The following is a 16,517-nucleotide window of genomic DNA, read 5'->3' as shown; positions in this document are numbered from 1 at the left end:
GTTGGAATTCCGTGCTTCTAGGACCCATTTACCACCCTCTGAGAAAAAGAACAGAAAATGACATCACCACAAGAACTGACATCACAGGAAATGACATTACCAACCCAAGGAAACCTAAACACAAATAGAAAGCAGGTCACTAACACCAGTGCTTCACCGGAGGCTCACTGAAGTTACCTAGTATGGTGACGAAACGTCCAGAAAGAAACCTTCCAACTCAGCAAGCAAACTTACATCCAGAACCTGAGCTACAAATCTTCTCAAAACTTACTAACTTAACTAGAACTATAGAATAGCCCTGAGCGTGACTGGTCTGAGCCCATATCAATTTCAATGGCAAGGGGAGTTCAGTTAGTCCCAGTTTCTCCCTAATTTTGTCATTTTTCTTCAACATGTATCTAATTTGCTTTTGAAAGACAGATGATTGAATCATTACCCATCACCATAAATACATTTCAATTGCTAACCACTTGTTGCATCTAAGTTCTCATTGCATCTGGCTCTTTATCCTAAATAAAGGAAATCAGTACCCTTTTGTTACCAATTTTAAACAAGATATATTAAAAGGTGACTGAAATAATGTTCTAGAACGGTCAAGTCTACTCATCTGGGCAATGAAAGTTGAAATTCTGAAAATAAAAGTTACCTTACATGCAGACAAGTTGGTGTCAGCCATTCAACTGCTTGACCTTGCTCTGCCATGTAATAATCTCAGCTAATCCAAATGTAGTTCTGAACTCAGCCACTAGAGGAAACATCCTTTTCACATTTACCAGTGTCAAGACTGTTCAGAATCTTAAACACTTCAGTCATAGAGCGACACAGCACAGAAACCATCTAACCAGTCCATGCCGAACATAATTCCAAAGTAAACTAGGTGTCTTCACACATATGTACATTTCACCCCCCCCGCAACCCCACCACTGACTGCTTTTAGCCCATGTTCCTCCAAACCTTTCCTATTCATGTACTTTCACAACGTTTAAGACGTTTTGGATTTGTACGCACATCCACCACTTCCTTGGGAAGTTCATTCCATACACAAGCTACCCTCTTGAAAAAAATCTTCCCCATGTCTTTAAAGTGAGAAAGAAAAATTTTTAAAATGTTTCCCCTAGTCTTGAAATCCCCCATCCTAAGGAAAAAATAAGTACCATTAACTCTATCTATATCCCTCATTTTATAAACGCTGCCTCTCAATCTCCTATGCTCCAGTGAAAAAAGTCTCAGCCTATTTAGCCTTTCTCTATAACTCAAAACTTCTATACCCAGCAGCTTCCTGGTAAATCTCTTCTGAACCCTCTCCAGCTTGATAATATCCTTCCTATAACTGTGCGCCAGAACTGGACACAGTATTCCAGAAAAGACCTCAATGTCCTGTACAACCTCTACATGACCTCTACCTCCTATACTCAAAGGACTGAGCAATGAAGACAAGCATGCCAAATGCCTTTTAACCACCCTGTGATGCAAACTTCAAAGAATTGTGTACCTATGCCCTAGGTCCCTCTGTTCTACAACACTACCCAACACCAAATTTATTAAGTCCTGCCCTTGTTTGTTATAGTAAAATGCAATGCCGCACATTTACCCAAATTGAACTCCATCTACCATTTTTCAGCCCATTGACCATCTGATCAAGATCCCTTTGTAACCTTAGAAAACCCTTTTCACTGTCTGTGTTACCAATTTTGGTGTCATCCATAAACTTACTGACCATACTTTCTATATTCTCATCCAAATCCTTTTCTTACAGTTGAAGACTGGAATTTTCAGAGAGCAAGTCACAGTAATGTACTGCTTTGTGAATCATACAGAAAAGCTAGATCATGGTTAAAATACAAGCAACCGTTTGAATCGTGGATGCTAACCTACTACTGTCATCAGCACTATTTCCAGAATGTACTCCTTCCTATGGCGACTTTGAGCGAGATTGCTAAATGAGGGACGTTTTTGTGATAAATCTGTTGAACTCTTGCAGCTGATAACTTTTCAGTAGCCCTGGATTTGTATCTATCTTCTGTGGGATGTATTAATTCCCTGCTTCATTGCATTCCTTACGTACTGAAAACTGTTCCAGTTGCATGAGCTATAGATGTCTTCCTTGTTTTTTCCTTTAGGAAAGTGAACATTTGAAGAAATTCCAGGTCACGTGGGAACTGCATAATAAGCACCTCTTTGAAAACTTGGTGTTCTCTGAGCCACTTCTGCAGAGTAGCTTACCATCACTAGTAGCACAGCTCCGGTAAGATTCTCTACAACTTACAAACTTTAGATTTAATGATTTATTAGATAAAGATAATAAGGAAAGCATAATAGTTCATAATGGTGTTTTTGTACTTAACACCACTGCTGACATGGACAAGTCCTTATTTTCATATTTTTTTGATACCCAGTGTCCTTGCCAGGTATCATTGGATAATATGAAGTGTAAAGTATCTTCTATTCAACCCAGTTTACTGACCTCTGAAAGACATTGTGTGCTGTTCTAATATAAGTATTTCCTCTTTAATGCTATCCATGTTTATGGCCTCTTAGACTAGACTCATGGTATGTGGAATGAGGATGATGACACATTTTGGAAGTTGATTTGCATGATCTCTGGAGAGCTATGAATTAATTTAACAATTAAACATCACACCTTAGTGGCCGTCAGAATGTATTTTAGAGACTTGTGGGGATAATCTAGTCTGCATCCGAGTAGAGTACTGAGAGAAGTGCTGCACTGGCAGAGATATCTTCCAGTAAATTGAACATAAAACACACAAGTACTACTAGATTAAAATTACTGAAATTTGCTACGTCTCACCTCGTCCAGATGGAATCCATTCTAGGTTGCTGACAACCCCATATCCTTCCTGGCTCCCATGTTAGTAGATGTGGATATTGTATTTAGCACTGTCCTCAAAAAAAAAACCTTGGTCTCTTCAACTGCCCAACTTCAAATCCCCTTTATTATTTAATGTCATTGAACGTTTTATTAAAACAGTACCTGTGGAGAGACAAACAAAGTTAATATTTGAATCTGGCATGACTCCTCTTCACTGGAGAAAAGCCATTTTAGATTCAAAACATTCGCCCATTTTTCCCAGAACTCCATACTTTAGTCCCTCCATGATTTGCCTTGCAATATTACTAAAATTGTTCTTAGCAAAGCCTCAAACATTTGTGTATAACTGACAAATGTAAACTTTCACCCTCTGTTCCATCTAAATGTGTCATTCTTTGATGTGGTTCACCTTACTATCCCTATTCCCTCCACCAATCTCTCTCTACTGTTGTCCAGCTAGATGCTTTTGCACTCACTTGGTTCTCATCTCATCTGTCTGATCATAGCACATACTCAACTGACTTGGCTTCTCTTCATATTCGTGCATCATTGCCTCTTGTGTTCACCAAAGATTTGTCCTTGCCTCCTCCTCATTTCTCATCTTTGTGCTATACTTGGTGAAATCAGTGGAAAATGCATCAGCTTCCCCACATGTGTTCACTTTCCTGTACACCATGTGGGGTGTGAACATGGCTGGCTGGGCCAAAACTTACTACCCATCCCTAGTTGACCTTGAAGGTAGCGGTGAGCTGGCTTCTTGAACCACTGCAGTCCATTTGCTATACCTACAATGCCATTAGGAAGGGAGTTGTGAGATTTTGATGCAGCAACACTGAAGGAACAGTGACAAGTCAAGAAGGTGAGTGACTTCGAGGAGAACTTGCACATACTGGTACAAAAACAGACATTGCTGGAAAAGCTCAGCAGGCCGAGAAACATCTGCGGAGAGAAATCAGAGTTAACATTTCAGGTTGAGTGACCCTTACCGTAACCACTTGTGTTGCCGTTTTCAGGGATCTGTAGGCCAAGATCCCTCTGTATCAATGCTCCTGAGGATGCTGACACTTATAGTACATTTTGCACCTGAATTTGATCTTCCAAAATGCATCACCTTGCATTTTGTCTGGATTAAACTCCACCTATAGTTACCCTGTCCAAATCGACGTTCTATCGATATCCAACTGTATCCTTTGAACAATCCTCCTCACAATCTGCAACTCAGTCAATTTTGGTGTCATCTGCAAATTTGCAAATCAGACTTTTTATATTTTCATCCAGATTAATTATATATGATTACAAACAGTAAAGATTCCAGCTTTAACCCTGCATAGCACCATTAGTCACTGATCTCCGATTTGAAAAGCACCCTTCCACCCCTACTCTGTCTTCTATGTTCTGTATCCATTGAGCCAGCCTACCCCAGATCCCTTTTGTACCAGCCTGCCATGAGATACTTTTTCAAATGCCAAAGTCCACTTAGGCAACATCAATCATTTCCTCATCATTCTTGTCACCACCTTAAGTAAAAAATGAACCAAGTTGGCGAGACATGCCCATCTCCGCACCTAGCCCATGCTGCCTATCACTAACAAGTCCTTTGATTCCAAATTTGAATAAACCTGTCCTCCGTATCTTCAACAGCTTCATACCACTGATGTCAGGCTCACTGGCCTGTAATTTCCTGGATTATCTCAGTTTCCCTTAAACGAAGGAACAAGATTGATCATTCTCCAGTCCTCTCGACTGAGGTCAAAGAGGATGCAGAGATATCTGTCAAGCCTCCAGCTATTTGGGCGGCATGGTGGCACAGTGGTTAGCACTGCTGCCTCACAGCGCCAGAGACCCGGGTTCAATTCCTGCCTCAGGCGACTGTCTGTGTGGAGTTTGCACGTTCTCCCCGTGTCTATGTGAATTTCCTCCGGATGCTCCGGTTTTCTCCCACAGTCCAAAAACGTGCAGGTCAGTTGAATTGGGCATGCTAAATTGCCCGTAGCATTAGGTGTAGGGGAATGGGTCTGGGTGGGTGTGCTTCGGCGGGTCGAAGGGCCTGTTTCCACACTAAGTAATCTAATCTGATCTATTTCCTCCCTTGCCTCCCACCGTATCCTGAGGTAGATCCCACCTGGCTCTGGGGACTTGTATACCTTAATATATTTTACGAAACCCAACACTTCCTCCTTCATTATGTTGAGTATTTGCACACCTTTCCCGAACCTCAACATCCCTCACGTCCCTCTCTCTGGTGAATACCAATGTAAAGTATTCATTAAGGATCTTGCCCATTTCCAGTGGCTTCGCACCCTCCTTTATCCTTGAGTGGGCCTGCTCTTTGCCTAGCTACACTTTTGCTCCTGATATATGTATACAATGCCTTGGGATTCTCCTTAACCCTGATGGCAAATGACATTTCATGGCCCCTTTAGCCTTCCTAACTCCATGTTTGAGTTCCTTCCTACTTTCTTATATGCTTGAAGGACTTTGTCTCTTTTCAGTTGTCCTTAGGTGTTCTTTCTTTTTTGAGTAAGCTGGTAATTTCCTCTGTCATCCAGCGTTCCCAAATCCTGCCATTCCTGTCCTTCACTTTCACAGGAACATGCCTGTCCTGCACTCTAATCAACTAGCCTTTAAAGACTCCCACTTTTCAGATGCAGATTTACCCTTAAACAGCTGCTCCCAATCCATATCCTACAATTTGTGCCTAATTCTGTTATAGCTGTCCTCCCCCAATTTAACACCTTCATCCAAGATCCACTCTTGTCATCCGTAAGTATCTGAAAATCTATGGAATTATGGTCACTTTTCCCAAAATGGTCCCCACTGAAACTTTAATCATGGGGCTGGGCTCATTTTCCAGTACCAGGCCCAGAATGGCCCCCTCCCAGTTGGATTATCCACATACTGTGTTTAACAAACCCTCCTGGAAATACATAACAAATTGCTCCCATCCTAGGGAGTCCCAATTAATATGAGGGAAGTTTAAATCAGCCCTTTTTTTTTACCCCTACATCTTTCCACAATCTGACTATATATCTCTTCCATTATCTCCCACTGGCAACTATGAGATCTGTAGTACAATCCTAGCATTGTGATTGCACGCTTTCTATTCCGGAGCTCTGCCCATAATGCCTTGCTGCAAGAATCCTCCAAGGTGTCATCCCTCAGCTGTGATATGTTCCCAACCAGTAATGCAACTGCCCCATCTCTCTTGCTTTCTTTCTTAACCATAAATGTCCTATTAAGCTGCCAATCCTATCCCTCTTTGAACGATTTTTCTGTGATAGCAACAACATCGTAATTGCATGCATTAATTCAAGCTCTCAGTTCATCTGCTGTACCTTTTATACTTGTATTGAAGCAAACAGAGTCTAAAGCTCCAGTGTCACTGAGCTCAGCAACCTCTCCCTGACTGCTCTTCCTCTTACCTATGTTTGCCTTGGTCTGAAGCTCTTCTCCAGTATCTATACAACTGACTTGCTGCTCCAGTTCCCACCCCCTTGCCACACTTCCTGAATGGCATTATCAATCCTCCCTGCTAGGAGACTCCCCACACCACCACCACCACCAGCACCTGTGCGCACATGCATGCACATGTATACACACAGTTTAGGTGCTACTCATTCTTCTTGGACAGAATCGTGCCTTTCCTGGAAACCATCGCAATGATACACAGCTGAAACCCTCCCCCACTGCATTTAAGGAGAATCTCTGCATTAGGATCTCCATTTTATTTATTTTTTGTTTTTATTTTTAGTTTAAGTTTGTTCTGTTTTCACATTTTACTTCTTTCAGCATTGTGAAGAATTTTGAATCCAAGCTGGAGTTCTTGCACTATTAATGATTGTGGTCAGTATGTGATCAGTTTATCAGAAATTAAGTTGAATTTATTTAGTGTTTGAAAAAATGTTTGTAAATTATCTTAACAAATACCGTATGTTGATTTCGGCCTCTTTGGAAAGGATGTTTGCAGCTAGTCTGGTGAATTAGAGAAGCAGGCTCCTCCCATTAATCTTGACTCAATGATATGTATTAGTAATCCAATCACATGTTAATACTAACTGAAAATAGGGTTGATGTAATGTCACCTGTGGCCAAATAACCTGTCAACATTTGAACAACAGCTGAGGTAGCAGACAAATGACCGTTAATTTGAGTTGCCATGAAAGTTGCAACAAGTTACAGCCTTCAAAAGGGAAAGCGAGAGCTGAGGAGTAAAATGACAGAAGTTTTTTTAATGAAGAATATTTAAAACTATGGCCAGCTATTGCATATGTTAGTGCCTTTGTTCACCCTTAGATTGTGAATATATTTGTTGCCTTTCATCTTGAGAGTGGATGGCACTGTGTTGATCAATTTTGTTAACCATCACCTGGCATGTTTCGTAGCTCAATGAGTGTGTTCATTCTCATAATAACAGATCATTGGTACCTGAATTAAGATTCTGATGCCAGTGAAATCTACTGGACTTTACATCCTGCAAAATTGCATTATTCTAACTAACATAGTTAAACTAGAAATCTATTGTACTACCATAATGGGTTCTTGTTATTGAACAGTGTCATTAGAGATTTGGACAATATCAAAATTAGCACACTGACATTTCAGCTGCCTCCTTGAGTTATGCTGTAGACGCACTGGCCATTTGCTAAATTATTGTGCTTTTGAGTTGAAGATTATGATTATATTAAGGACAGTTTGTGCCACCCCTGTTTCTGTAACTCAATCAAGGATTGTAATCAATTAATTATGCATCCTGAGACTGAGTTTGAGAACTCATTGAAAATGCAGTGGGCTTCCATTGCATTTTCTTGTTGCTTACAGAAAATCTATAAGAGATAGTGACCTGTAGGTTAGCAAATGTTTGTAGCATTAAATCAATCATCACTTTTTTTTTAACCCCTTTCACTTTCAGGATATTTGTCAACGAAAGCCCTGCCCATCTATAACTGTCTATCTCATCATAACCCTTCCCAGTGCCAGACAGTACAAAAGGAGACCATTTGACCCACCAAATATATTGTTATTCTGTGAAAGAACTGCCCTATTTATTTTTGTTATTTTTTTGAGTATCAGTTCCAGTCAATGATTTCCTCAAATTCCTATACAATAATAATCTTTCTGAAATTGATTGCTGAAGATTTTCCCTCTGTTATTTTTTATCCTCCCACCCAGTAATTAATGTTGACAGTAGTTGGGATTGGTAGTGTACTTTATTGCAGTTTATGGAACAATGCTCTGCAGTTTATATTCTCATCTGTTTGACTTGAATATTTATGCTGACACTGATCTTTTAAGGCTGGGGACGGCATCGCACGACTCGTACAGTGAGGACATGTATAGTACATTACTACAAAGGTACTTACAGATGGACCAAGAGATGAGTCGAGTTGCTGCAGAGTGGTTAGAGTGTCAAAAGCGAATAGATGATTATGTGGATGAACAGGTGAAGTTTTTTTCCTACTCAAATCATTTTGCAATTTCAAGCTCAAAACTTAAATGCTTTGAAACATTTTTCAAAAAGTATGCACACATTTCAATGAGTCTTAAAATGACTTGTGGATAGAAGTTTCAGGTACCAGTTTGTTTTCTGGAATGTATTTGAAAAATGCCGAAGTTAATTATAGAACTATAGGTCTCACGATCTTTACAGTGGAGATCAACTAAATTGTCTTATCCAATTTTTATATAGTGTAATAGCTATTTGTTATGACTTTATTTTTAACAAACTAATTCAAAGCATAAAACACTGCAGCAAGCAGCAAACACACAGGCCATTCATCATCTGTTTCAGTTTGTCTACAGACTACATATATCCTAATTCCAGCCGAGGTGGGTAGAATGTCCCTGGGAAGAAGGACAAGTAAGAGCACTGTTATAACGCTTCCTCAGAGCTAGCTATCGAGTAAAGGAGTCTTATATTAATATAATTTCAAAAATTGGGATTTCCCAAATACTTTTCACTTCTATTTTGCTTTTCTCAACAATGTCCAGTAGCGTCCCAGGATTTCTGAGAAAGTGAATTGATCCCATCATGCTGTGTCCCTCCCCTACTCTCTTCTTTCGCTTGCCATGCCCTCCCCAAAAAAGTAAATCTTTTCCTGTAAAGAGTGCAATGCTAGCAGCACAACAAGTCATGTAAGGAGATGTTTGAAGGAATATCTCAACAGAGAAAACCAAGGGGTAGAAAGTTCAAGGACGGTATTCCAAAGTTCAGAAGCTGTGCAACTGAAGGGGAGACCACCCATTCTGAAGAGGTTAAGAGCTGTTCAAGAGGAGTGCAAGGCATCTCGTTGTGATCTAATGTGGAGAAGACTTTAGATCTAATAGAATGAGGAATAGGTGATGGATATATTAGCTGAGTGAATTAAGTTTGAATTGGTTTACGACTGTGGCGCAGTAAGTCAGTGAGGTGAGTGCGTCTAACTGAAATATAGCTCATGTAAAAGTATCATTTACATAGGAAAAGATGGCAGAAAACTCCAGCACAAAGGGGTTTGGGAGGACTTGTGCGTAAATCACAAAAAGTTAAGTTCTACAGGAAATAGAATCATAAGATCTCCACAGTACAGAAAGAAACCACTCGGCCCATCAAATTTGCACTGACCTTCAAAGACCATCCCACACAGATCCAGACCCCCCCCCCTCTAGTCCCCGGACCCAGCATTTAGCATAGCTAATCCACCCAGCCTGTGCACCTTTGGAATGTGGGAGGGAACCAGAAACCCATGTGGGCATGCAGACAACTGCCCAAGGTTGGAATCAAATCTGGGTCCCTGGCGCTGAGAGACAGCATGCTAACCACTGAGTCATCCTGCCTCACTGTAGGGAAAGCAAATGGAATGCAGGCCTTTATTCTAACAAGTCGTTTGAAGACCACAGCTAAAACGTTGTGAACAGTTTTGATCCCCTTATCTAAGGAAGGATAAATTGGCATTGGAGGAAGTTCAGAGAAACTTAACAAAACTATTGGTGGGTATGAAGGGACCATCTTAAGAAGAGAGGTTGGGTCGGTTGGGTCTGTATTCATTGAAATTTAGATGAATGAGATGTGCCCTTATTGAAGTACACAAGATTCATGGGAGATTTGACAGGCTAATGTGGAAAAGTTTTACCCATTAGTGGGGGAGTCTTAGGACCAAAGGATATAATCTCAGAATTAGGTGTTACATATGTAAGACAGATGAGAAATTTCTTCTCAAGGGTAGAAAGTTTGTGGAATTCTTTACCATATAGGTTTGCTGAGGCAGGATCATTAAATATATTCAAAGCAGAGATGGAAAATCTTTTATTCAGTAAAGGTATCAGTAATTATGGGGAAAGGGCAGGAAGGTGAAGATAAGGATTATCAGATGAACTAGATCCTTATTGAATAGCAGAGCAGATTCACTGGGCTGAGTAGCCTATTTCTGCACCTCCATCTCATGGTCTTAAGGAATGTTTGGGGGCATGATGCCGAGCAAGCAGGCAACTTTGTCTCAGGTGATGTCAAGCTTCTTGAGTAGTGATGAAGCTGCACTCATCAAGGCAAGTGGGAAGTATTCCATTACACTCCTGAAATGTGCCTTGGAGATAATTGATAGACTTTGAGGAGTCAGGAGGTGAGTTAATCACTGCAGGATTCTTAGCTTCCAACTTACTCCTGTTGTGACAAATTTTATTTGGCTAGTCCTCTTCTGTTTCTGGTCAGTAACCCAAAGGGTGGTGCGAATGGGGTATTTAGTGATGATAAGGTCGTTGAATGTCAGGAAGCAATAGTGAGATGCTCAGGTGTTGGCAACAATTGTTGTTTGGCATTTGAATGGCACAAATGTGATTTGTCACTTGTCAATGGATATTGTCCAGGTCTTGCTGCATTTGGAGATGAATTCCTCAGTATCTGAGGAATCACAAACAGTACTGAACACTATGCAATCATCAGTGAACCACTTCTGAGTTCATGATGGAGGGAAGATCATAGCTAGAGATGATTGGGCCAAGGTCACTACCCTGAGGACATCCTGCAGAGGTGACCTGAAGCTGAAGTGATTGACCCCAAACAATAACAACCATCTTCCTTTGTGTGCTTGATATAACACCGACCAGAAGAAAGTTTTCACCTAATTCTTATTGACTCTAGTTTTGCTGTGGTTATGTGCTCAAGTCCCTGAACTGGACTTTGCACCATGTTCTGGTGGCACAAAGCTTCTGCTGAGTTAAGAAATCACCTGGTGTTAAGACAACACTTCTTTAATTTGAAGAAAAAAAAATCAGTGAACAGAGTTGGACTCTAAAACTATTGGACCACATCTGAATAGCTACTTTTCTCTCCTCATTAGATGGCAATGAAGACAAAACAACGTATGCTGAAGGAGGACTGGGAGTTCTTCAAACAGCGTCGTTTATTGGAAGAGCAGGTAAACTGATATCTTCTGCTAACATGTTTGTGAATCAGGTGATCTGAACATCTTGGCTTGTTCAGCACAAAGAGACATGATCTTAAACTTTAGTGTTTAGAGATGATGTCAGGAAATACTTCTCATTCAAGACTGGAAATCTGTAACTTTTCCCTTTTAAGGTTGCAAATTTCAGAATGGAAATTGATTGTTTGGCAGAGGTTATTAAGAGTTGCATAATCAAGAGGTTAACTTGGGTTAAAATAACAACCATGCCTGATCTCCCTGTATAATGGAACATGCACAAAGAACTGAATGGATAATTTATGTCCTTATGTTCCATTGTATCACAAATCATTCTCAATTGATTATTTGATAAATCTTCAGATTTGAATGCAAAGCAGCAGAGTTTAGAATGCACATTCAAATTGTTGTTTACAAGAGTTAATATGGCTAAGGGGGTTGTCGCATCATGTATAAATATTAAACTGACTATTTGGCTTGTTTGCCTCACAGTCAGATGACTGGGAACTTGAGCTCTATACCAGCACTGAAGTACCTAAAACTGAGTCTGCCACTTCAGTGCATCACTGAAAGGTTGCTACTTCACCAGAAGTGCTGTAATTTGGAAAAGGCGTTAATTGCCAAGGTCCTATCTTTTTGTTGAAGTTGATGTAAAGTCAAGAAAATTGACAGCATAGGCCAAAGCCTTTCCATTAATCCTGGGCTAAGCAGCTGCTCCTTCAGTCAACTTGATAATTAGATCACCATCTGAGATAGCTCATTCATGGCCTGTGGTTGCTTGATAGTTGTCCTGTTAGCTTCATGGGAGGGAACACAGACAAATTAATTTGTTCAATGTTCTAAAAAGATGCATTACTTAATGAGTGGAAGGTTATTTGAGATGATAAATTGTGCTGGAAATATTCAAGTCATCCAGTGATTCAAATTGAATGAGATTAAAACAGCACCTTCCTGTCAGACTAATAATTGTTAACACACAAATTAGTGACTGAATGAAAATAATTAGGAAAGATTGGGAGGTGGACAATAAGTGTACATTTTACATGACATCAGGATATATCCACACTCCAGTGAAGCTCAACGCAAGCTGGGAGGACAACACTACATTTTCGGCATCTTACAGCCTTCGAGTTTAACAATTTTACAGCATGGAATTACACTCCCAGCCATCCCCAAAACAATTTCTATTCTCACGTTTACTCTGAGCTTTTAAGCGGTGGTCTACCATTTTTGCAACACACCTCTAGCTAAGTTCGCCACTTGCTGTTTTTGTGAGTCCATCTTTTATTCTGATTTTATTAAACAAATATGGATAGCCTTCTAAAATGCCATTTGTTTTAGGTTTTCTAGCAATCACTAAAGCCCACCTTTAACTACCTTTCCTGCCTAGTTGTTCATGTTTCAAAATAGCATGACCCTAATGTGTTGAAAGACCCTAATTGTTTACCCCTCTACTTTGTATTAAAATAGTGATAATGCATCTTGTGCCTGACATTTCCTATTCTTTATGGTCTTTTCATGTTCTGTGTTCTATTTGTTAAGAATCACCATTTTCTTCCAGCTTACAAACAGCAAGAAAGCACTAACTGGGGAGAATAATTTCACAGACACAATGAGGCATATGCTGTCATCACGACTGAGCATGCCTGATTGTCCCAACTGTAATTATAGGCGTAGGTAAGTGTCCAGAGAACATGTATGTGGAATGATTATGATTCAATATTTCTGTGTATTAAGTGTTTAAAAAAAATTGGATTTTTTTTTGTTAGTAGTCTTCTCCCTTATATCCATATTGTTCCTAGAATAGTGATAGGGAGAAGGTTCGCCAGAAGGTTTCTCGTGCAGTTGTTTTATTCAACTGACATTTTCCCATATCTGTATGTAATCCCTCATTCTGTGCCGTAGTTAACATTTTCATCATCTTGCTAAATATCAGTTTGGTCTGTTTATTCAGTCAGGTATCCATGGATATATTTTGAGACCTCCAGTATTTAAAGTTTTATCCCTCACGCTCTCAGTGCTCTCGCTCCCTGAAGATTTTGGCTCCATGCTGGGTACAGTTCTTGTGAGTCTTGATGGTGAGTGCTGAAAGGTTTGTCAGCCCAGGGAGCATAATAGCCCAGAAGAATCTGGTCCTGAATCTGATGTCCATACATCCTTCCTCAAGTCACTGGATGATGATCAGAAATGGGGAGTATAGTGAGTTCTTCCCTTTACAGTGGAGCATTGAGGTCAGTGATAGTGCCCCCTAGTAGCTGAGGTTAGTTAATTCAGCAGAAATGAAGACTGTCAATGTAACCTAACATTGCCAGTTGGGAAATGCAGAGGACTGAAACAACTAAATTAAGTGGAGAGTAAAATCTGGTAAAACCAATCCTATTGGTTTTCTCAGAATTATCTTCAGTTCTTTATGGGGCTCATTATTTTAGGTAACTGAGTCCTTGTGGAAGCCCTTGGAGAAATAGTTGTTAATCTTCAGTGCTCGAGTCCTCTCCTCACCAGAACAAGCTTCTCATCTTCCCCAGTGAGTCTTTTTTTTTCATGTATTTGGCACAGCTGCCTTCAATCCAGGAAGAAAGGAGCCTTTCATTCAGTGATTTGTGGCCAAGTGCCTACTCATATACGAGATGTTAAAAGAGAGCACGTTTGACTTTCTGCTGCCCATCCAGTCCCCTGTGATACTGTATATTACACAAGGGAATGATTCAGATGCTTTAACTTTGCTTTGACCTTTCTGCAGGTGTACCTGTGACGATTGCAGCCTGTCTCATATACTCACGTGTGGCATCATGGACTCGCCCATTCCTGATGACCTTTCTATTAACACATTACCTTTACAAGTGGAATCTGCTCCAGATTACCTCTCAGAGATTCGCCCACCTAGCATGTCATCTGCAAGCTCGGGATCTGGCTCAAGTTCGCCAATCACCATTCAGCAACACCCACGGCTCATTCTGGCTGATAGCAACTCAGCCCCCACCTTGTAAGTGCTCAAGTCCGCAGCGTTGCTTACAATGTTTTTATTAAGTTGTTTTAGTTGATAGAATGATATATGGAGCAGAAGGAGGCTAAACTCTTAACGCGAGTTCTCTGAAGTATTTTGTAATCCTACATTAAACATCTAAAGCTGAGTCAGGCAAACACTTTGTGGAAAGCTGCTTGTGTATTTTTGTGATGCTTGACTCACAGTGAATTCTCGTGTCTGGGTCCAAAAGGACTGTTTTGGGGGACCTGAAATGAACTCAGTTGCTTGGAAATACAGTGCCTGACTGAGTGAGGCACTGTTTTTGATACCATTCCCTCATCTGAACAGTTAAGAATGTTGCCCTATTCAGCTAGAAAGAATGGGTTTTTATGTACCATCATTTACAATGTCTGGGAATCTCTAACTGCTTCATAGGACAGAACACAAACAGACAATCAGTCCAATGGATCCATTCCACTGTTTAGGCTCCATTTGAGATAATGCAGTATTGGCATTACTGCGATGTCAGAAATACTTCAGCCAGTTTGCAATACTGTCCTTATTACACATTTAGGTGAATTACATTGATTGAAAGTTGACTGTTGGTCAGGACATGGGGTACTGTATTTGTTAGTCTTTCACGAGTACCATGGGATTCTGTTAAACACTTCATAGTCTTAGGGTATGGTATTGTGTGATTTTTAACTTTGTACACCCCAGTCCAACACAGACTTCTCCACATCATGACTTTATAGCCTGATCACGTCAGTTTTGTTTTTTTCCCTCAGTGGCAGTGATGATGAAGATGTCACCCCTTTATCGGCTAAATTTGCTGACATATACCCACTCAACAGCTATGATGATGCAGAAGTTGTAGCCAACATGAATGGTATTCATGGAGAACTCAATGGTGGGGGTGAAAATATGGCATTAAAGGATGAGGTAGGTAACATAAAGAAATAAAAGTTGGGAAATGAGATGCAGCGCATCCCTGTGCTTCATAAACTGTTCCAGGAGATTTTGAGTAACCTCCATTTTTCTGCCTATGCTACAGTGCACAAGTTACCACAGATTTCATTTTTACGGAGCTGTTCTTTTCGTGTTTCTTTTTTGCAGTGCAAGTTATTGATTTTGTGTAGCTTCCTGTACTCTAAATGATCAAAACAAGGGGTGTCTATAACTGCAAAAACCTTATTCAGTGCTCACCAAGATTTTTTTGGATTCCAAATAGACTATGTCCAGTTTTTCTGTTCTTTCCAGGTTCCACCCAAGTTGTATTTTAAAATTTCAATAAAACCATTAGCAGCAATGAAGGGATCAGATTTTTCTTGTGCTGATTTTTTTTGTGCTATTACTCTTCACTTGTTTCTTTTTACTCCTTTTAAGGATCAGGGAATGCAAATGTAAATTCCAATATATGGTTCGATGAGAAAAACTAACATCTGATGTGCCTCATCAAACCTTACATTGGCTTTGAGATCTGAGACTGTTAAACAATCCATTCTAAACAGCATGTGACTTTTTTCACATTCCCATTATGGGACTATATGGGGTTAGCTGATAGAATTCCTGCTATTTCATCTACATTCTTGGCAGGGCAGGTGACTGAGTTGTCAGTGGGGGGGAACCACTGAGGCGAGTGACCATAATTCTATTAGTTTTAAAATAGTGATGGAAAAGGATAGACTGGATCTAAAAGTTAAAGTTCTAAATTGGAGAAGGCAAATTTTGGTGGTATTAGGCAAGAACTTTCAAAACTTAATTGAGAGTGGAAAATGGGAAGCCTTCAAAACTGAGATAACAAGATCCAGAGACAGATGTTTCTGATAGGGTGAAGGGCAAGGCTCATAGGTGTGGGGAATGCTGGATGACGAGAAAAATTGATGTTTCATTCGAGAAAAAGAATGTATCCGGTATAGATAGCAGAAATTGAGTGATTCCCTAGAAAAGTATAAAGGCAATAGGAGTATACTTAGGAGGGAAATCAGGAGGGCAAATAGGCTAAGGAGGATCCACAGGGATTCTACAAATATATTAAGGACAAAAGGGTAACTTGGGAAAGAATAGGGCCACTCGAAGATCAACAAGGCCGCAAATGCGTGGAACTGCAGGCGGTAGAGGAGATAATAAATAAGTATTTTGCATCAGTATTTACTGTGGAGAAGGATATGGAAGATAAAGAACCTGGGGAAATAAATAGTGACATCATGAAAAGTGTCCATTTTACAGAGGAGGTGCTGTTGAATGATCTCAAAACGCATAAAGGTGAATAAATCCCTGGGTCCTGATCAGGTGTACCCTAGAACTCTGGGAAGCTGGGGAAGTGATT

The 16,517-nt window shown here is 40.2% G+C and overlaps 1 protein-coding gene across 2 annotated transcripts in view; it reads left to right on the top strand.

Annotated features, from left to right (window-relative positions):
- The window catches only part of fam193a (family with sequence similarity 193 member A), a 227,901-nt gene that overhangs the window by 164,183 nt on the left and 47,201 nt on the right, over positions 1 to 16,517 (top strand). For both annotated transcript variants that reach the window (XM_043704036.1, XM_043704026.1), the window contains exons 7-12: positions 2,121 to 2,245; positions 8,123 to 8,270; positions 11,143 to 11,220; positions 12,785 to 12,900; positions 13,964 to 14,206; positions 14,977 to 15,130. In XM_043704036.1, the coding sequence (XP_043559971.1) occupies positions 2,121 to 2,245; positions 8,123 to 8,270; positions 11,143 to 11,220; positions 12,785 to 12,900; positions 13,964 to 14,206; positions 14,977 to 15,130 (864 nt within the window). The remainder of the gene's footprint in view (positions 1 to 2,120; positions 2,246 to 8,122; positions 8,271 to 11,142; positions 11,221 to 12,784; positions 12,901 to 13,963; positions 14,207 to 14,976; positions 15,131 to 16,517) is intronic.

This window comes from Chiloscyllium plagiosum, chromosome 2, assembly GCF_004010195.1.
Source record: "Chiloscyllium plagiosum isolate BGI_BamShark_2017 chromosome 2, ASM401019v2, whole genome shotgun sequence".
Classification (NCBI taxonomy): Eukaryota; Metazoa; Chordata; class Chondrichthyes; order Orectolobiformes; family Hemiscylliidae; genus Chiloscyllium; species Chiloscyllium plagiosum.
Note: the sequence above shows the minus strand (reverse complement) of the source record. Positions and strands in the feature narration are given on the sequence as shown.